This window comes from Cornus florida, unplaced genomic scaffold, assembly GCF_030987335.1.
Source record: "Cornus florida cultivar Cherokee Brave unplaced genomic scaffold, ASM3098733v1 CherokeeBrave_3.0.0_Hap2_Chr01, whole genome shotgun sequence".
NCBI classification, from domain to species: Eukaryota; Viridiplantae; Streptophyta; class Magnoliopsida; order Cornales; family Cornaceae; genus Cornus; species Cornus florida.
This window is the reverse complement of record NW_026775571.1, coordinates 97,377,702-97,394,472: the sequence shown is the minus strand read 5'-3', so window position 1 is coordinate 97,394,472 and position 16,771 is coordinate 97,377,702. Positions and strand designations below refer to the sequence as shown.

The 16,771-nt window shown below is 33.0% G+C and overlaps 1 protein-coding gene across 1 annotated transcript; it reads left to right on the top strand.

Annotated features, from left to right (window-relative positions):
* Window positions 1-1,730: 1,730 nt before the first annotated feature.
* Window positions 1,731-15,641, top strand: LOC132278366 (probable rhamnogalacturonate lyase B). Its single transcript, XM_059780162.1, has 14 exons — window positions 1,731-1,774; window positions 2,064-2,114; window positions 2,238-2,357; window positions 2,445-2,564; window positions 2,653-2,794; window positions 2,896-3,066; window positions 3,192-3,347; window positions 12,645-12,751; window positions 13,227-13,317; window positions 13,414-13,555; window positions 13,663-13,819; window positions 14,926-15,042; window positions 15,180-15,300; window positions 15,384-15,641. Exons 1-14 carry the CDS (start codon window positions 1,731-1,733, stop codon window positions 15,639-15,641), a joined length of 1,797 nt encoding a protein of 598 aa, XP_059636145.1.
* Window positions 15,642-16,771: the final 1,130 nt, after the last annotated feature.

Genomic DNA, 16,771 nt, shown 5'->3' with positions numbered 1-16,771 from the left:
TATTTTTCTTATTATTATTCCAAATTGCTCACAATATCAACATGTATGAACAATAAAATCCAACAAGCTAACTTAATTAAATGATCTAATAATCTATCTCAAGAACTGTTAACTAAAATTAATACTTCAATGGTCTAAATTCATGTATCCTATGGGAGGAAATATAAATTGATCACATTTTATTGAATTTAAGCACCTTATTATTACATATGCACATTAGCTCACTCTAAAGAGGGAGAACAAGAGATGTGGAGTATTTGTCCGTACTTCATATACCCTAATTTAACTTTGGATGAAGCAGAATGATATTGACTGCAAAGTCACTCATACAAAATTTCGTAGAATTGCATAAAATTCTCTAGAATTTTTTAGTAATAGAGTATTCCACACTTTCACAAAATTTGATAAAATTGCATAAAATTATCTAGAATTCTATAGTAATTTAATTGGTAGTTATTAGATATTCTATGAATGTTTTAGAATGTCAGTTTATAATTGTCCTAACCAATAGAATCCATAACACAATCTGGTAGCCTATTGCCCTGTCACTATATAAAAGGTTGGGAGCTCATTTGGTCCCATGGCGTTTCAATGGCAAGCTAGCTAAGTCAGCTTTGCTCACATAATCGTATAATGGATACAATAGACTTAGTTGGAAAAAATAAGTAATTAAAATTATTCTGCCTAACATTTTAGAAATAAGGATGCTTACCAATCTTATTGTAATGTAGTTTAGGTTATTTCTTCGACAACATGTAAATTTTTTTTTTTTTAATTAAATATAAATCATAACTGTAGTGATATTATAAGAATATATTGCAAAAATTTTGCAAAATTTTTTCATTTGACAAAAGAAAATTCAAATTGTTTAATGCAATTCTATGAAAAATGTGTTTTAAAAGAGAAAAAAATTAATTACATTTAAAGCAAATTGATTTATACAAATTTAGAATAAACATATAATTATTTGAGTAGAAGGGGATCACTCACATTTTAAAGCAATAATATCTTCAGAAGAATAGATTATACTAGATAGTTGGAAATTTTGAGCCTAACTACAGTTATAAAAGGATGAAGTGGGAAAAAAACCTAAAAAATAACCCAAAACTTCCAAATTGGTAGCTGTGTTACTAATTACAGACGTGGATGACAAAGCCATCAAATTACTAACTTGCAGACAACAAAAAAAAATAAATAAATAAAAAAAATAGATGGGTAACAATTCCCTTTTGCAGAAATGTTTTCCGGTATACCAATTCCTAAGCAGCCGACGAACTCATGAGAAAAGAATAATAATACTTCAACAAAGAAAAATAAATAAATTGAGCAAGGCTCATAGAACTCCAATTCCTATTGGTGATGTAAACAAGAAATTATGTGCAAAACATGTTTTAACAAATAAATGACAGTTACAAGACGAGAAATAATATGCAATCTTGCCATAGTAACCAACGACCACCAGCTCTTCATTACCTGGAACTCTTCAACAAGCAACCCATCCACTAATCATCAACAGAGGAGCCAATCCATTTCTTGTTATGGCAAAGAAGAATGTGACCTTGATCACCCAAGGCTCCTATGTGAGCACACACTCTCTCTCTCTATATGTGTGTGTGTGTGTGTGTGTGTTTTACAAGTGGTATTTGTTGCAGGTTATACTGGACAATGGATTGGTAAGGCTCACAATATTGAAACCACAAGGATTTTTAACTGGCATAAAGTATGGAGGGATGGACAACCTTCTAGACCTCAAGTCCAGTGAATCAAGCAGAGGGTAACTTTCAAAAAATGTAAAAGTTATATGTATATTAGAAGTTATTGCAACTCTAATTTCATAAATCAGGTTGTCTTAATTTCATTCCACTTATATGTTACAATAAGCTTTTTCAAAACATTGAAAGCCAAATCCACTTCATAGTCAATCTTTCAAGACTATTATTAAGAATATATGAATAATAGCTTCTGATTGAAGCATCAATCAAGAAGACTTGCATGTAATCAGATTCGATCCAAGATTTCAAAAAGACCACTATTTTACGATCTTATTGTGTAAAAATATGCAGATATTGGGACATCAACTGGAGTTTGCCAGGGGGTCAGGACAGATATCAATTGTATGCTTTTCTTTTCACAGGAAAAAGTTCCAATTATTATTTTTCATTTGGCACTGAAAAACAACAAAACTATGACCTATTAACAATGATCTAAAACAGTGTGTGTGTGTGTGTGTGAAACAGGCTCAAAGGATCTGAGTATAGTGTAATTCATCTGAGTAACAATCAGTTGGAGGTTTCATTCAGGAGCACATATGATCCTTCAACTCCTGGTGTCAGATTGCCACTCAGTATTGACTTAAGGTCAATATTCATAAAAGCTTCTTGCTTCAGTCAATACAATGCTGCAAAAATTCGACTTTGAGTTATATATATTTCACTACTATTTAGGTACATTTTGAGGAGTGGTGATTCTGGCTTCTATTGCTATGCAATATATGAGATTCCTCCCGGATGCCGCGCCTTTGATCTTGCTCAAACAAGAATGGCATTCAAGTTGCGACGAGAAAAGTAAAATTCATGATTCTTAAGTGATTTTTGCTTACTAATTCATTAGAAATTTGAATTTTTATGGACTTTCACATGAAAACTGAAACAGTTTTCACTATATGGCAATCACGGATGAGAAGCAAAGGGTAATGCCAATGCCAGACGATCTACTCCCAGATAGAGGCAAACAGCTGATTGTACCTGAATCAGTTTTACTTGTAAATCCCATTAATCCGGCTCTCAAAGGCGAGGTGAGTGCACTCAAAACTATGAGCTACAATGTTTGTGAACTGAAAATCCGAAATACATGTATAACTAGGAAGTTGGATATCTTGTATGGAATTGAATGCAGGTTGATGATAAGTATATGTATTCAATGGACAACAAAGATGGTGGAGTTCACGGCTGGATAAGTTCTGGTCCCAACGTTGGATTCTGGATCATCTTTCCCAGTCATGAGTTCCGCAATGGTGGACCTACTAAGCAAAATCTCACAGTCCACACTGGTCCAAACTGCCTTGCTGTGACTTCCCATTCTAAGACTTTTTATCACTGCAAATTATTTGGAACAACTTAACATGTATGAACAATGTTAAACAAGCTAACTTAATATTCTGATTAAAATTCTCGGTTTTTCTCGTCTGATAGATGTTTCATGGAACTCATTACATTGGGATTGACATATTAGCTCATTTTGAAGAGGGAGAGACATGGAGGAAGGTATTTGGCCCGGTCTTTGTATACCTTAATGCGACTGCGGATGCAACAAAAGCCCACAATTTGTGGTTTGATGCCAAAAAGCAGGTAAAAGGCTCAATTCTTCAATGAGACTGTTAAATAAACATTAAAAGTTTAATAAGGACTTGCAAGAACATGACAATTTAAAGATGTGAACTATCTTATTTCCATGAAATTTTTGTTGGAAACGGGCATTAAAAACATAAACTTTGGATGAGATTTGGAATAGATTCCGCTAAGAATTTTTTGCGGATCTCTAAACGAGCGTGTTTCTCTCTGCAAGGAGATGAACGTGGTATATTTACTTTCTTAAATCCGTTTCGGGGTGAATGAGAAATTAGTTCCAGAGTATGGTGTTTTGATAAGCTTAAATGGGTATGCAAAATGTGGGAAGTGTTCGTCTCGCATGAAAAATATGTTGAAACAAATTAAAATTTAAACAAGCTGAGTTTAGGATTTGGGCTTGGGCTTGGGCCTAATTGTAAAGTCCAGATTATTCTTTTTTGGAATTTTGGATTGGGCCTAATTTTGGGTTGGACTTATTTAAATGGGTTTCACAAATGGGTGGATTTTTTGGGTGGTTGGTTTTTTGAATTAAAAAAACTACTTTTTAGTTTTTCTAAAAGGTTACACCTTTTAAATTAAAAAAATCATATTTTAATTTTTCTAAAGGGTTATACCTTTAAAATTAAAAAACCACTTTTTAGTTTTTTTTAAAGGGTTACACCTTTTTTCGAACCATCATAACCCATGGTAGCATCCACTCGAAAAGGCACATTATAACCTATTAGAATGAATGTGTCTATTGGTGAACAGACACCATATGAACCATTGCAACCTATTGGAATAGATGTGTCTAGTGGTGAACAGACACCATGTGAACCATTGCAACCTATTGCAATGGTTGTGTCCAATAATGAAGAGATACACCCAATCCGAAAAGACATTTATGTTTCTATAAATTCCCCCCTTTGGATCATTTGCAAGTGGTTCATTTTCATTTTCTTCTTTCTCCCTCTCTAGACTTGAACCCAACCCAAGTGGGTTCAAACCATAGATTAAGTGGTCCGAACCACTTAGACCCTAATTGTGATACCCCTCGGATCCGAGACACGGGTTGATCAGGCCCAGGCCCAAACCCGAGGGAATATCAAACAATTAAAGTATTTTAAAATGAACACAGATGACAAAAAGAACAATAAAGATAGAATAAAACTGCAAGAAATAATAATTATAAAATCCTCCATGTGTAACTGAAAATTGAAACTCCAATCCTTCAAAACTTCAAAGTTACAACTTGGGAATCCGCTGATGGACCCCTAACTAAAAATTCAACTGAGACTGAAACTGAAAATAGATAATACTAGAAACATCGGGGAAAGTCCTACGTAATCTGGTGAAAGTGAGACTGTTCTAGACAAGCACGATCAAGCTCTAAGGCTGGAACCGTCCTGTACCTGAAAAGAATAATAAAGGAGTGGGTCAGACCCACGAGCAAGTTCTAATCTAACTGCAATCCATACAGTGACCCGATATGCAGATACACCGTAGACATCTCACAATATCTATCTAGTCCATACATATAAATATATCCACACTAAGGGACATTCACTAGTCTATAATAGGGGTCTCAACCTGAATAGAAGGCAACATGCGAATACGCACCCAAAGGTGGGCATGAGTACCTAGACCTAACAGGGTACACCTCAACCTATTATAACCAGCTATGCATCCACTGCATATACGCACCCTAACCAACGAGTCTGAGACTCAAGCTCAACTCGTGGTACCATAAACATATATATAAAGTCCGTCCAAATCCAAGGTAAGCAGTTTAACAATTTATTAAACTGACCTACAATAAACCAACTAGTTAGTCACTCAACTTATTCAGTGGATATGACTTAACTACCATCCGTTAATCCAGGAAGTCATCCAACTTGGTTACAGCTGATCTGACTTAGTCACAATTAGGATTCGATATCTTACAATCCATTCCATTAATCCATTAGGTTAGGTCTTAGCGTTTTGAAGCTAAACCATCCCTAGTATGCCACCGTCCCATACCGGTGCATATAATCCTCCATATCAATGCCAATTACAATATAGAAATCATAATTTAGTAAATTACATTCCAAAACATTATCCAAATAATTGCAGAAAGATATTTGATGTTCTAGCAATTAAAAATCCAAACGATAATCCATATCATTGCAGAAAGTATTTACTATTTCAACAATTAGCCTCCAAAGCATGCATAGGTCAACTTCAATACATCAATGACCCTATAATGTATTTAGAACAATTTATAAACATATTAGATCCCACTGGAATGCTCAAAAATAAGCTTGAGCAATTAAGTCTTCTTCCATCCCTTAATCGTGTACAATGTGCATAAATTTTATACAGTTTGTTCCGTTAATTTAGAGGTAAACTTTAATCAATTAAAAGACCTCTTAATACCCAAAGTTAACTTCTTAATCACCATGGCAAGTCCCAATATTTTTTTTTAAATAGTTCCAACACACAACAGCTTCAAACAGTGCATTAAACACCTTCCGGAAGCAAACTGAGCGAGAACAGGTTATGAACAAAAGGGGAGCCGGCTCCAATTTTTATTGGAGCCTGCTCTGTTTGGGTAGAGCCGGCTCTACACCTCCTAGAGCCGGCTCTACACTAGGGGGGAGCCGGCTCCCTCCTCCATGGAGCCGGCTCTCTCCCTCTCTGAGAGCCGTCTGTCCGTCTGTGACTTCTGCGACCTTCGTCTTCAACGCCGGCCGCTTCCCATCCGTTTTATTTAGTTTTAGACTGTTCCCAAGGGTCCTAACTATGTCCAGTATAATCCCCATGGAGTGTTTACAACAGTTGAAATCAAAAACAAAAACTACAAGTTCCACAGACAAATCATACTTAGGAAAACACTACTGTAATGAACTTTAAAAAACCATCACCGAATTTATTCAAGGCAAAGATAAGGTTAAATTGACATATAAAAACATGCTTAATTTAATTATTGATCCATTAGAACCCTAGAGTATGTCTAGGTGCACAGAACACAGGCCAACGGGAAGGAGGAAGAAAAGAACTTGCCTGAAGTTTTGGACTCAAAACTTGTCGCCGTCTTCCCAACGTCTGGTAACCACCGCAACACTGTCTAGCCTCCTAATACCTCTGCCCTTCCCTTCTCCTAGGTCCAACCCTGAAATCCCCGTCGAATCCCACACCAAACAAAAGCTGTTCTCTCAAAACCTCACTCTGTATCTCTCTGTTTTTATGTTACGCGAGTAGAGTCTTTTTTCCAATCCTTAATACCAAGAAGCATGTATATATATAGGCGTACAAATCCCAAACCCTAATCCTTGTTTAATAGAGACAGAGCCCTCCTTGGTCCATAAACCGACCTATGATATATACATTGCCGGCTATAACTGAAACCCTAATATAACTATATGTGTCCCATACAGTCCCGTGAAAACCAAATTAAACAAAACAAATAACTCAAATAAATTAAAACAATTAAATCAATTTACTACCACTTAAATAATTAACTAGAATTAAATAAATTAAATCAAAACAATTAACTCAAATAAATTAAAACAATTAAATCAATTTACTAATTAAAACACTTAAACAATTAAATAATCAAATTAATTCAACTAATCACACATAATCAAATAAAATGCAATTAACTACTAAATTAAAATCCCCGGGATATTCCTTTTAAAATTAGGGGTATTACACTAATCCAATTTTATCGAGCCATATTAAGATTAGTCCGAACCATTTGGTTCGGATTGCACCAAATTCAGTATTTATATAGTATAGATGCATTTTTGAGTCAAAGAGAATATTACACGGAGGAGGTTCGCCGTATCCACGAGTTTGTAGTGCTACTACTGGTGGATGTAAACTGTTGTATCCTGGGAGATAGACGTCACTGAGTCCGTTAGCACCATATCGGGGCGAATCTGTCTTAAGGACATAATATCCAATACTAGTTTTGGTTCAAGTTCTTTATTTATTATTATTATTTTATTAATTTATCTTGCATATTTAATTAAATATAGAGTTGCATATTTAATTAATGATTTCTTAGCATATTGTTAATAATCTCATGACATATTAGTATAAGGTTTGTTATATCTTAAATGTCACATGAAGCATATATTTTAACAACAATCTTAAGATAGATTCATTCCTTGCGTAAATTTTATCATATGCTTCTATTTAAAATATAAACAAGTAGATATTATACTAATAGTTGAGATATAATAAAATAATGTTATATACATTATTATATGATAATATGTTAAATATTAATGTGTTCAATATAATGTGAAATTGAAGCATGTTATATAAGTAGATTATATAAATTATATAATTCAATATTGGTTGAATTATTTTAATTTTGTAATATGATATTATGAAGTATATGATATTACTTTAAACATGATATCATGATAAATGCTATATTGATGAATTCTGGTTTAGCTTAGAATTTGTGGGGGGAAGTTTTGCTTTCCATAAATTATGTTATCAATAAAATACCTTAAACTAATGTGACATCATATGAATTATAGAAAGGTTAAAAACCTTTTTATAAATTCTTAAAAGTGTGGGGATGTCTATTTAAGGTTGCAAATCCTACTCCTATGGAAGGTTAGAGTGGACCTAAAATGTGACAACCTTTTAGGTGAGTGTGTCGTGGACGGGTGCAAGAGGCACTAATAGGCTACCACACTAGGCGAGCTACAAGTGCACAGTCCCTACACATAAAACCTTTGATAGGTTATGCTCATAACAGTATTACATATCATTTCCTTGTGCATAAATCATACAATGAAAATAAAGATGAACTTAGAGGTAGTAAGAAGGCTAGAACGTCTAAATCTTTTATTCCTGATTTTCTAGCATGTTTATTGGAAAATAAGCCACAAAGCTTTAGGGAAGCAAATTCTTCTCTTGATTATTATTATTTCTTATATTAATTATGTGATATAATTAATCATGTGATATAACATAAAACTATATTGTTATGCAAGTTTAATATTATTTTTATAAATGTTTACTTTCATTTGATACTATAATATTGAACTATGTAATTGAATTACTTAATGTGTGTTGTAATTCAAATTTACAACATAATTTATTTAATATGTGATATTATTGAATTTTGTATGAATGGACTAGTCCAACTATGTCAACTTTTCTGATAGTCAAAGGAAAACGATCTATACTAGTGTTTAAGACACGTATAGCTGTAAATGGGCTGAATCAGAGAAAATTTTCCAATAACTCGAAAGAATTTAATGGAAAATATTATAGATACACTAAGCAAGTACACCTAGACAAGTTAAATCAAGCTAGTTAGCACTAATATACAATTTAACTAAAAGCTAAAATGTTATTGAGTTGCAAATTAGTTAGCTTAGGTATAAGCTAAAATAATTAATGAGGTGCACAGAACCTAAGATGAAGATGAAAAACTGTCAGTTGGTTCTAACTCTTAACTTGATAGTAAAAAACATAAGGGTAATGAGTAGCCATTGTAGTCATAAGCTATTTGAGCTATACATCATATCTGCTCATGAAGGAGGGAATAATACATCTTGAAAAGTAGTAGTTTTTGAAGAATATTCTTCAAAATAAATTACTCTACTACCAAGATAGACCACTTAGATAAGTGTGTACTAAAGTTATGAGTTACTAGAATTGCTAGCTAAACAAATTTAACTTCAAGCGAGCGGTAATAACTGAAAAATGGGTGCTCATCATAACTTAATAGTGAGATATGAGAAGAGTGTGTAATAATACTTGAGAAGTGAGTGCTCACTCTGTGCTGATTGTATCCAAAACTTAAATAATAAGATAATTATTTGCTTAAATGATTGAGTTATGTGATGTGTGACACATGAAGGGTTATGACATGTTAATATAACTAACTTAACATGAATAACTCAATTCATAAATACAAAAGATGTAGAAGTAAATATTAATTAAATCCCATATCTCTAGCATTAATTCACAGTAACGTCAGTGACATATTATAAAAACAAGTTAGAGATAAAGTGAATACATATGCACTAGAGACTGTTAGACATGCTTGTTGAAAAACAAATATAGAACCTTGGAAAGGTAGATGGGGTGAAATATTTAATATATGGTATTTCAAGAGTTGGAAAATCATAAGAAATATATCATATATAAAATTTCAGGATTATCCCAAAGTTGTGGGGGGATATTGTCCATAGATAAAATTTGTTATGAGTTACCTCACCAAATAAGAAATACTTTTAAATGTAGGATTCTTAATCCTAAAATTTTTTGGATCGAACCAAAAATTATTTATAGTATTATAACAATAGTGCATGTTGTTTCCTATGAGGAAAATATTATGGAACAACTAGAAAAGTTCTTTTTCCAGCTGAAGAGCTGAGTTATTTGTTCTAGTTGAAGAGTAAAGTGTGCAAGCTTATAAATCCTTTAGTGGATTAAAGCTAGTACCAAGACAATGACATAAATGTGATGTATAAGTCATTGTATGCCTTAAAAAAATTAATGATATACTAATTAGTATATTTGATATGAAAGATTTAACATCTAATAAAATAGTATAAGTGAGATTGAGATAATACTAGTTATGATAACAAAAGCCTAGCTAACTTTTGTAAATGTAAATCTCAAATATAAATACTAGCCAAAGTATATCATTGGTTGAGATTGCAAGGCATCTTAATAACTGTGTTTAATTGCACATTTTCAATCCAGGATCGGATCACTGAAAAACAATAAATTGGGTAGTTGAGATACACCCTAAATCCAATATTGCATAGATTGAGGTATCTAATTAAATTGGAGGTGTAACAGTAATACAATCTGGATATGGGATATTAAAGATTTCAAATTCAATAGTGGATATGTCTTTTATATTAAATGTGTAGTTCTATGTTCTTAATATAACTCAAAGTTAGAAACTTTGAATAAATCAAATAGGGAAGTCAATAGACTTCACCTAAAGGACAATTCAAAGTAAGTCTACACCTGTGCCACTAAAGAAAATGATATTGCTAACAATAAGCAATTTTAGGACACAAAGTATACAGTTGCTCTCACCTGGAGAAATCTCTGTAGAGTGTAATATTTCTAAACACAACCTTGTGGCCACATATAAAATTGAAGGTTGTACTAGAGAGCAATTGTACAGATCATCGAGCGGAATGGGATTAAAAGCCGAAAGCTAATGAGTCACCTTAATGGAAACCCAACCTAGTTGACCGGAGATCCCAAGATCTAGGTTTAAAGGGACAACAAAAATTCTAAGTGACTCACCAGAAGCACTGGGAAGATATAAATCTTCTGCCCATTTCTATGGTGAGACAGTGCTACCTACAGCGAGGATTAGGATAAGCTACGCTTTTAATGACTCTTATACCTTGAAAATTCAAATGGAATATGGTAGGATTCTTTTAACAAGAAGTCACCTATATGAGTGTGAAGTGGGGCCGCTTCTATGAGAACTATAAAGGTTAAGTTTTCTGGAGCACTCATTGAATACCAGGACTTGTTCAGGCCCAAAATGAACACAACAATGAGAACCAACTTTGTGAGGAAAGGTACTATGTGTTTGTTATTGTCTTGGTTTACACAAACGGCTGAACAGTTCAAGACATCGCGTTCACTGGTTAGCTAGTAAATCCGATAGCAATACACTAGGGGAGGTTCAAAGCTAAAAGCTACCTATCCTGATGCAGTAAATTTTCGACTATACTCTCTCTAGTGTCTGCATGATCATCTGTTGCATTTTACGCAAATTTCCATTCATGTGGGGGATTGTTGGAAATGGGGGCATTAAAAACATAAACTTTGGATGAGATTTGAAATAGATTCCGCTAAGAATTTTTTGCGGATCTTCAGACGAGCGTGTTTCTCTCCGCAAGGAGATGAACGTGGTATATTTACTTTCTTAAATCCGTTTCGGGGTGAATGAGAAATTAGCTCTAAAGTATGGTATTTTGATAAGCCTAAATGGGTATGCAAAATGTGGGAAGTGTCTGTCCCACATAGGAAAAATATTAAAACAAATTAAAATTTAAACAAGTTGAGTTTAGGATTTGGGCTTGGGCCTAATTGTAAAGTCCAGATTATTCTTTTTTGGAATTTTGGATTGGGCCTAATTTTGGGTTGGGCTTATTTAAATGGGTTTCACAAATGGGTGGGTTTTTTGGGTGGTTGGTTTTTTGAATTAAAAAAATTACTTTTTAGTTTTTCTAAAAAGTTACACTTTTTAAATTAAAAAATCATATTTTAGTTTTTCTAAAAGGTTATACCTTTTAAATTAAAAAAACCATATTTTAGTTTTTCTAAAGGGTTATACCTTTTAAATTAAAAAACCACTTTTTAGTTTTTTTTAAAGGGTTACACATTTTTTCGAACCATCATAACCCATGGTTGTACCCACTTGAAAAGGCACATTGCAACATATTAGAATGAATGTGTCTATTGGTTAACAGACACCATGTAAACCATTGCAACCTATTGGAATAGATGTGTCTAGTGGTGAACAGACACCATGTAAACCATTGCAACCTATTGCAATGATTGTGTCCAATAATGAAGAGATACACCCAATCCGAAAAGACATTTCTGTTTATATAAATACCCCCCTTTGGATCATTTGCAAGTGGTTCATTTTCATTTTCTTCTTTCTCCCTCTCTAGACTTGAACCCAACCCAAGTGGGTTCAAACCATAGGTTAAGTGGTCCGAACCACTTAGACTCTAATCCAATTTTATCGAGCCATATTAAGATTAGTTCGAACTATTTGGTTCGGATTACACCAAATTCAGTATTTATATAGTATAGATGTATTTTTGAGTCAGAGAGAGTATTACACAAAGGAGGTTCGCCAAATCCACGAGTTTGTAGTGTTGCTACTGATAGATGTACACCGTTGTATCTTGGGAGATAGACGTCACTAAGTCCGTTAGCACCATAGCGGGGCGAATCTGTCTTATAGATATAGTATCCAATACTAACCTCGGTCTAGGTTCTTTATTTATTATTATTATTTTATTAATTTATCTTGCATATTTAATTAAATATAGAGTTGCATATTTAATTAATAATTTCTTAGCATATTGTTAATTATCTCATGACATATTAGTATAAGGTTTGTTATATCTTAAATGTCACATGAAGCATATATTTTAACAACAATTTTCAGTTTTCTTCTTTCTGCAGAATAATTTCTTACTCTATTTTTGGATGATCTTCTGAAATATAATTACAGTATAGTACATATTAAAAACTATAATAACCTGCAGCTTTTCCTAAACGATTTGTTTCATGCTTGACTGATCCTAGAGGTCATTTGAAGAGACACTATGGCCATATGATTTTGTTTCGTCGCCTTATTTTCTTACTGCTAAGGAACGCGGTTCAGCTTCAGGACGACTGGTTGTCCAAGACAGGTAACAATTTCTTCTCTAGAGTGAAGATTATTCAAGAATGCACTAACAAACAATCATGTTTAAGTAATTAAATTCCATTTCCTCAAAACCAAAGTTCATATGAATGTCATCAGTCCAGTGACAGTGTCAAAGTTTAATGCTGAGCCTAAAAGGATGGTCTGATAATTTAGGCTGCAGATTTGGTTTGAAGGTTGAAACAAGTTAATTTTGTGACACCTTCCAAAAAATATATAATAATAATAATTAAAAATAATAATAATTTTGTGACAGAAGCTTTCTAATTGTCATTTCTCCAATTAGACTTCTTCCTAGCTCAATTCTATAGATTTTGTAGCACTATTAATCTAAATTTTTCCTCAATATATTTGTTTGTTGCTGTCATGCATTCTTCAAACCTCATTGTCAATGTCAAATCAGTTCCACTAACCTAGGATTACCGCGTTGGTTAACTATTTGTATTCAACATAAACTCCAGGTTTGTTTCTGGTTCTCTCATCCCTGCTAAATATGCATATGTCGGTCTATCGGCCGCAAGAACCGAAGGATCCTGGCAAACAGAGAGCAAGGTAATAATGTGTTTACACTCTTTGAAGCTCTATTAGTCCTTCCTGGTGATACAAGTACTACATTTCTAAGATACAAAATATTTCTGGTCCACGTAGGATTATCAATTTTGGGTGCAAACAGATGCAAATGGAAACTTTACCATCAACAATGTCATTCCAGGAGTCTATGGACTCCATGGTTGGGTTCCCGGATTCATCGGTGATTATCTTGACAAGGAACTTGTCACCATCTCTTCAGGTACAATTATATCACTCCTCCTTTTGACTTGAGAAGATATACAGGAACAATATGTTCATGACCATCAAAGCATGGTTTTCAGACAACTGATTCTTGAACTTCATCAGGATCACAAACACAACTTGGTAATTTGACTTATGTACCCCTCAGAGATGGTCCAACTGTGTGGGAAATCGGCTTTGCGGATCGAACGGCTATTGGTTATTATGTTCCTGATGTGAATCCTATGTATGTTAACAGGTTGTTTCTCAACAGCCCTGAAAAGTAAGCAACTCTTATCTTCTCTGTGTATCAACTTCAAATTGCTTGAAAAACTCGTCCATTTTAGATCAACATATATATATATATATATATATATATATATATATATATATATATATATTGGTAAGTTTAATACGCCATGTCACTATTTATTTTTGTAAAACCATTCATGCTATACTAGTCTTAAATATGAAGAGAAATTTGTTTAAATAATGCATGGTACAATACATAAAATGTGAAACAATATAAAAAATAAATTACATTAGAACTTCCTTATTGATTCAAATACTACAGCTGCCACTATCAACATTCCCAATGGAAATTTGCAAGTGCGGTTTTACGTTTTTGCCCTTAATAATTTGTAGTATGCTAATGTAGAAGAGATACCAACAATAGGAGAGACCTAAGTAACTTTTTAATCAGCCGGAGAAACTGATGTAATTATGTTATGCTTAAGAAAGGTGGGGGTAATTAACCAAATACATAATATACCTTTAGAGTACCTGTAAAAAACAAAATTAAGAGCACAAATGATTAGCATAAATACATTTTATCAAAGTATTTTTAATTATTTATTAAAATCAATTTAATAAAAAATTAGAGTAGATATTCCAAAAAATACCAATCATAACTAACAATCTTATACAATTATTTACATTACTAGTCACTCTGAATGTGATAATTGGTACAGAAATAAGTTAAATATAGTGGATTTATGAATTTTTACCCAAAAACTATACATAGAACCCTCAAAATTCTTATCTGGATTGAACCCTCAAGATCATCATCTAAATCAAACCCTCAAGACCATCCTCTGAATCGAACCCTCAAGACCATCCTCTGAATAGAGCCCTCAAGACCCTCGTGTGAATCGAACCCTAAAGACGCCTAACACCCTCGTCTGAATCCGACTCTGAATAACGACTTGTGTTTAGACTAACATATATGGCGAAGTACAATACTAACTTCATTCTAATCTGGTTCTCCGACTCCTATACATACAATAAAGCAGTTTTGCATTTAATACATGTTCCATTTCCTTTAATCTGACCCCATTTAAATCAATCTTATATGTTTAAACTCTTCTTAATCATTTGTACCAAACACAGATACAGGCAATATGGCTTGTGGGACAGATACACAGACATACACCCTGAAGTTGATCAAGCTTTCACTACAGGCATCAATGATCCAAAGAAAGATTGGTTCTTTGCTCATGTGGACAGGTCTTTCCATTTCTCTCCTTTTCCATCCTAGTGAAAGATCATCAGAACTACACGCACCTCTACATTTTGTTTGATCATTTCAAATTCGAACACAACATTTAAGTCTAGTCTATACTAAAATGCTCAAACCTTCACAGAAGGGGAGCTGCTAAGTATCTTCCATCAACATGGACAATCAAGTTTAATCTCACTTCAGTAACCAGTGGAACTTACAAGCTGAGGTTGGCTACCGCATCAGCAACTCGCTCCGATCTTGAGGTAAGAACCATCACAAATATTGCATCTAAGTTTTCTCTTTGACTCCAAATTACTTGAAACTTATTCCTAATACTTTGTTACAGATCTATGTCAACTATATAGATGCACAGCACCTGGTGTTCCAAGTGATGAATTTAGGGACAGATAACACGGTTTGTCGCCATGGAATACATGGACTCTACCGGCTTTTTAACATTGATATTTCGTCGTCGTTGTTGATTGAAGGAGACAACACCATATTTCTCACACAGGCCAGAGGTGGTGATGCACTTTGTGGAGTCCTCTATGATTATATAAGGCTAGAAGCTCCAGCAACTCCTCAGATAACTGAGCAGCTGTAAAACAAAGATTCAATATGGCTTATCTTCAATTTTCAATCAACACTTAAGCAGGGCATGAATAGAAGATTCAATATGGCTTATTTTATTACCAAGACTGAAGAAAAGAAGAAAATGTTTTCATATGGCAAATGAAGTTAAAGCTAGTGTCCTAAATAAATACTATAGGTATCCTGGGGTACTAGGAAATTATTAATCAATAATAGTATAAGAGATATCCCAATAATATTATGATTATTTAAAATAATCAATAAGATTATTAATTATTAATTTTTGTTTGGTTTTGAACTTTTTACACCCGAACCTTTCACGGCAACAATATTATTATTAATTATTAAATTTTTCTCTCGTTTTTAACTTTTTACACATGAACCTTTCATGGCAACAATATTATTATTAATTATTAAATTTTTGCTCTTACACTTATGTAGAGTTATGTAAAATTGTGTGTATATATATATATATATATCTGTACAGAAATCTTAGAGTGATCTAGCATTTTTTTTTTTTTTTTTCACGAGTGATCTAGCATTATACAGAGATATCTTAAATATTCAATTTTTTTAAGAACATTTTAAAATACTCTTAACTTTATATATTTACAGATTCAACCCATTCAATGTAAAGCTATGCTTATAAATAGATGGGATCTTTTTAACCTTTCCTTCACTCTCGTAGCTCTACTTTTCACTAACCTACCTTTTTCCTCCAATAATTTTAACAGAATGTCTATATTGATAAATCCTATATTAGATTGCGTAAAATAAATTATGTCTAATAGTAATCTCAATCTCCAAATTATCAAGAAGTTAATAGGCGGAAGTTAATAGTTATTTAGAGTATCATCCATTTCAGCTTTCAAACTGTTGTGTGTTTTTCTCTCAACTCCAATTTAGGTTATTTTTTCCTTAAAAAATGAAAGAAACATATGCATATCAGAGTTAAAAGACTGAAACGCTGGTTTGAGAAAAATGTAAAATATCAATTTTTTAACTTTTTATTTTTATTTCTTTTGTTTTTCTCAATAATACTCAGATTAAGAATGCTAAAGATACTATTTGGCTGACAAAAACAGTGACAAGATGGTTTCTTGAAAATATATATATATATATAAACAAAATTTAAATTTTTTT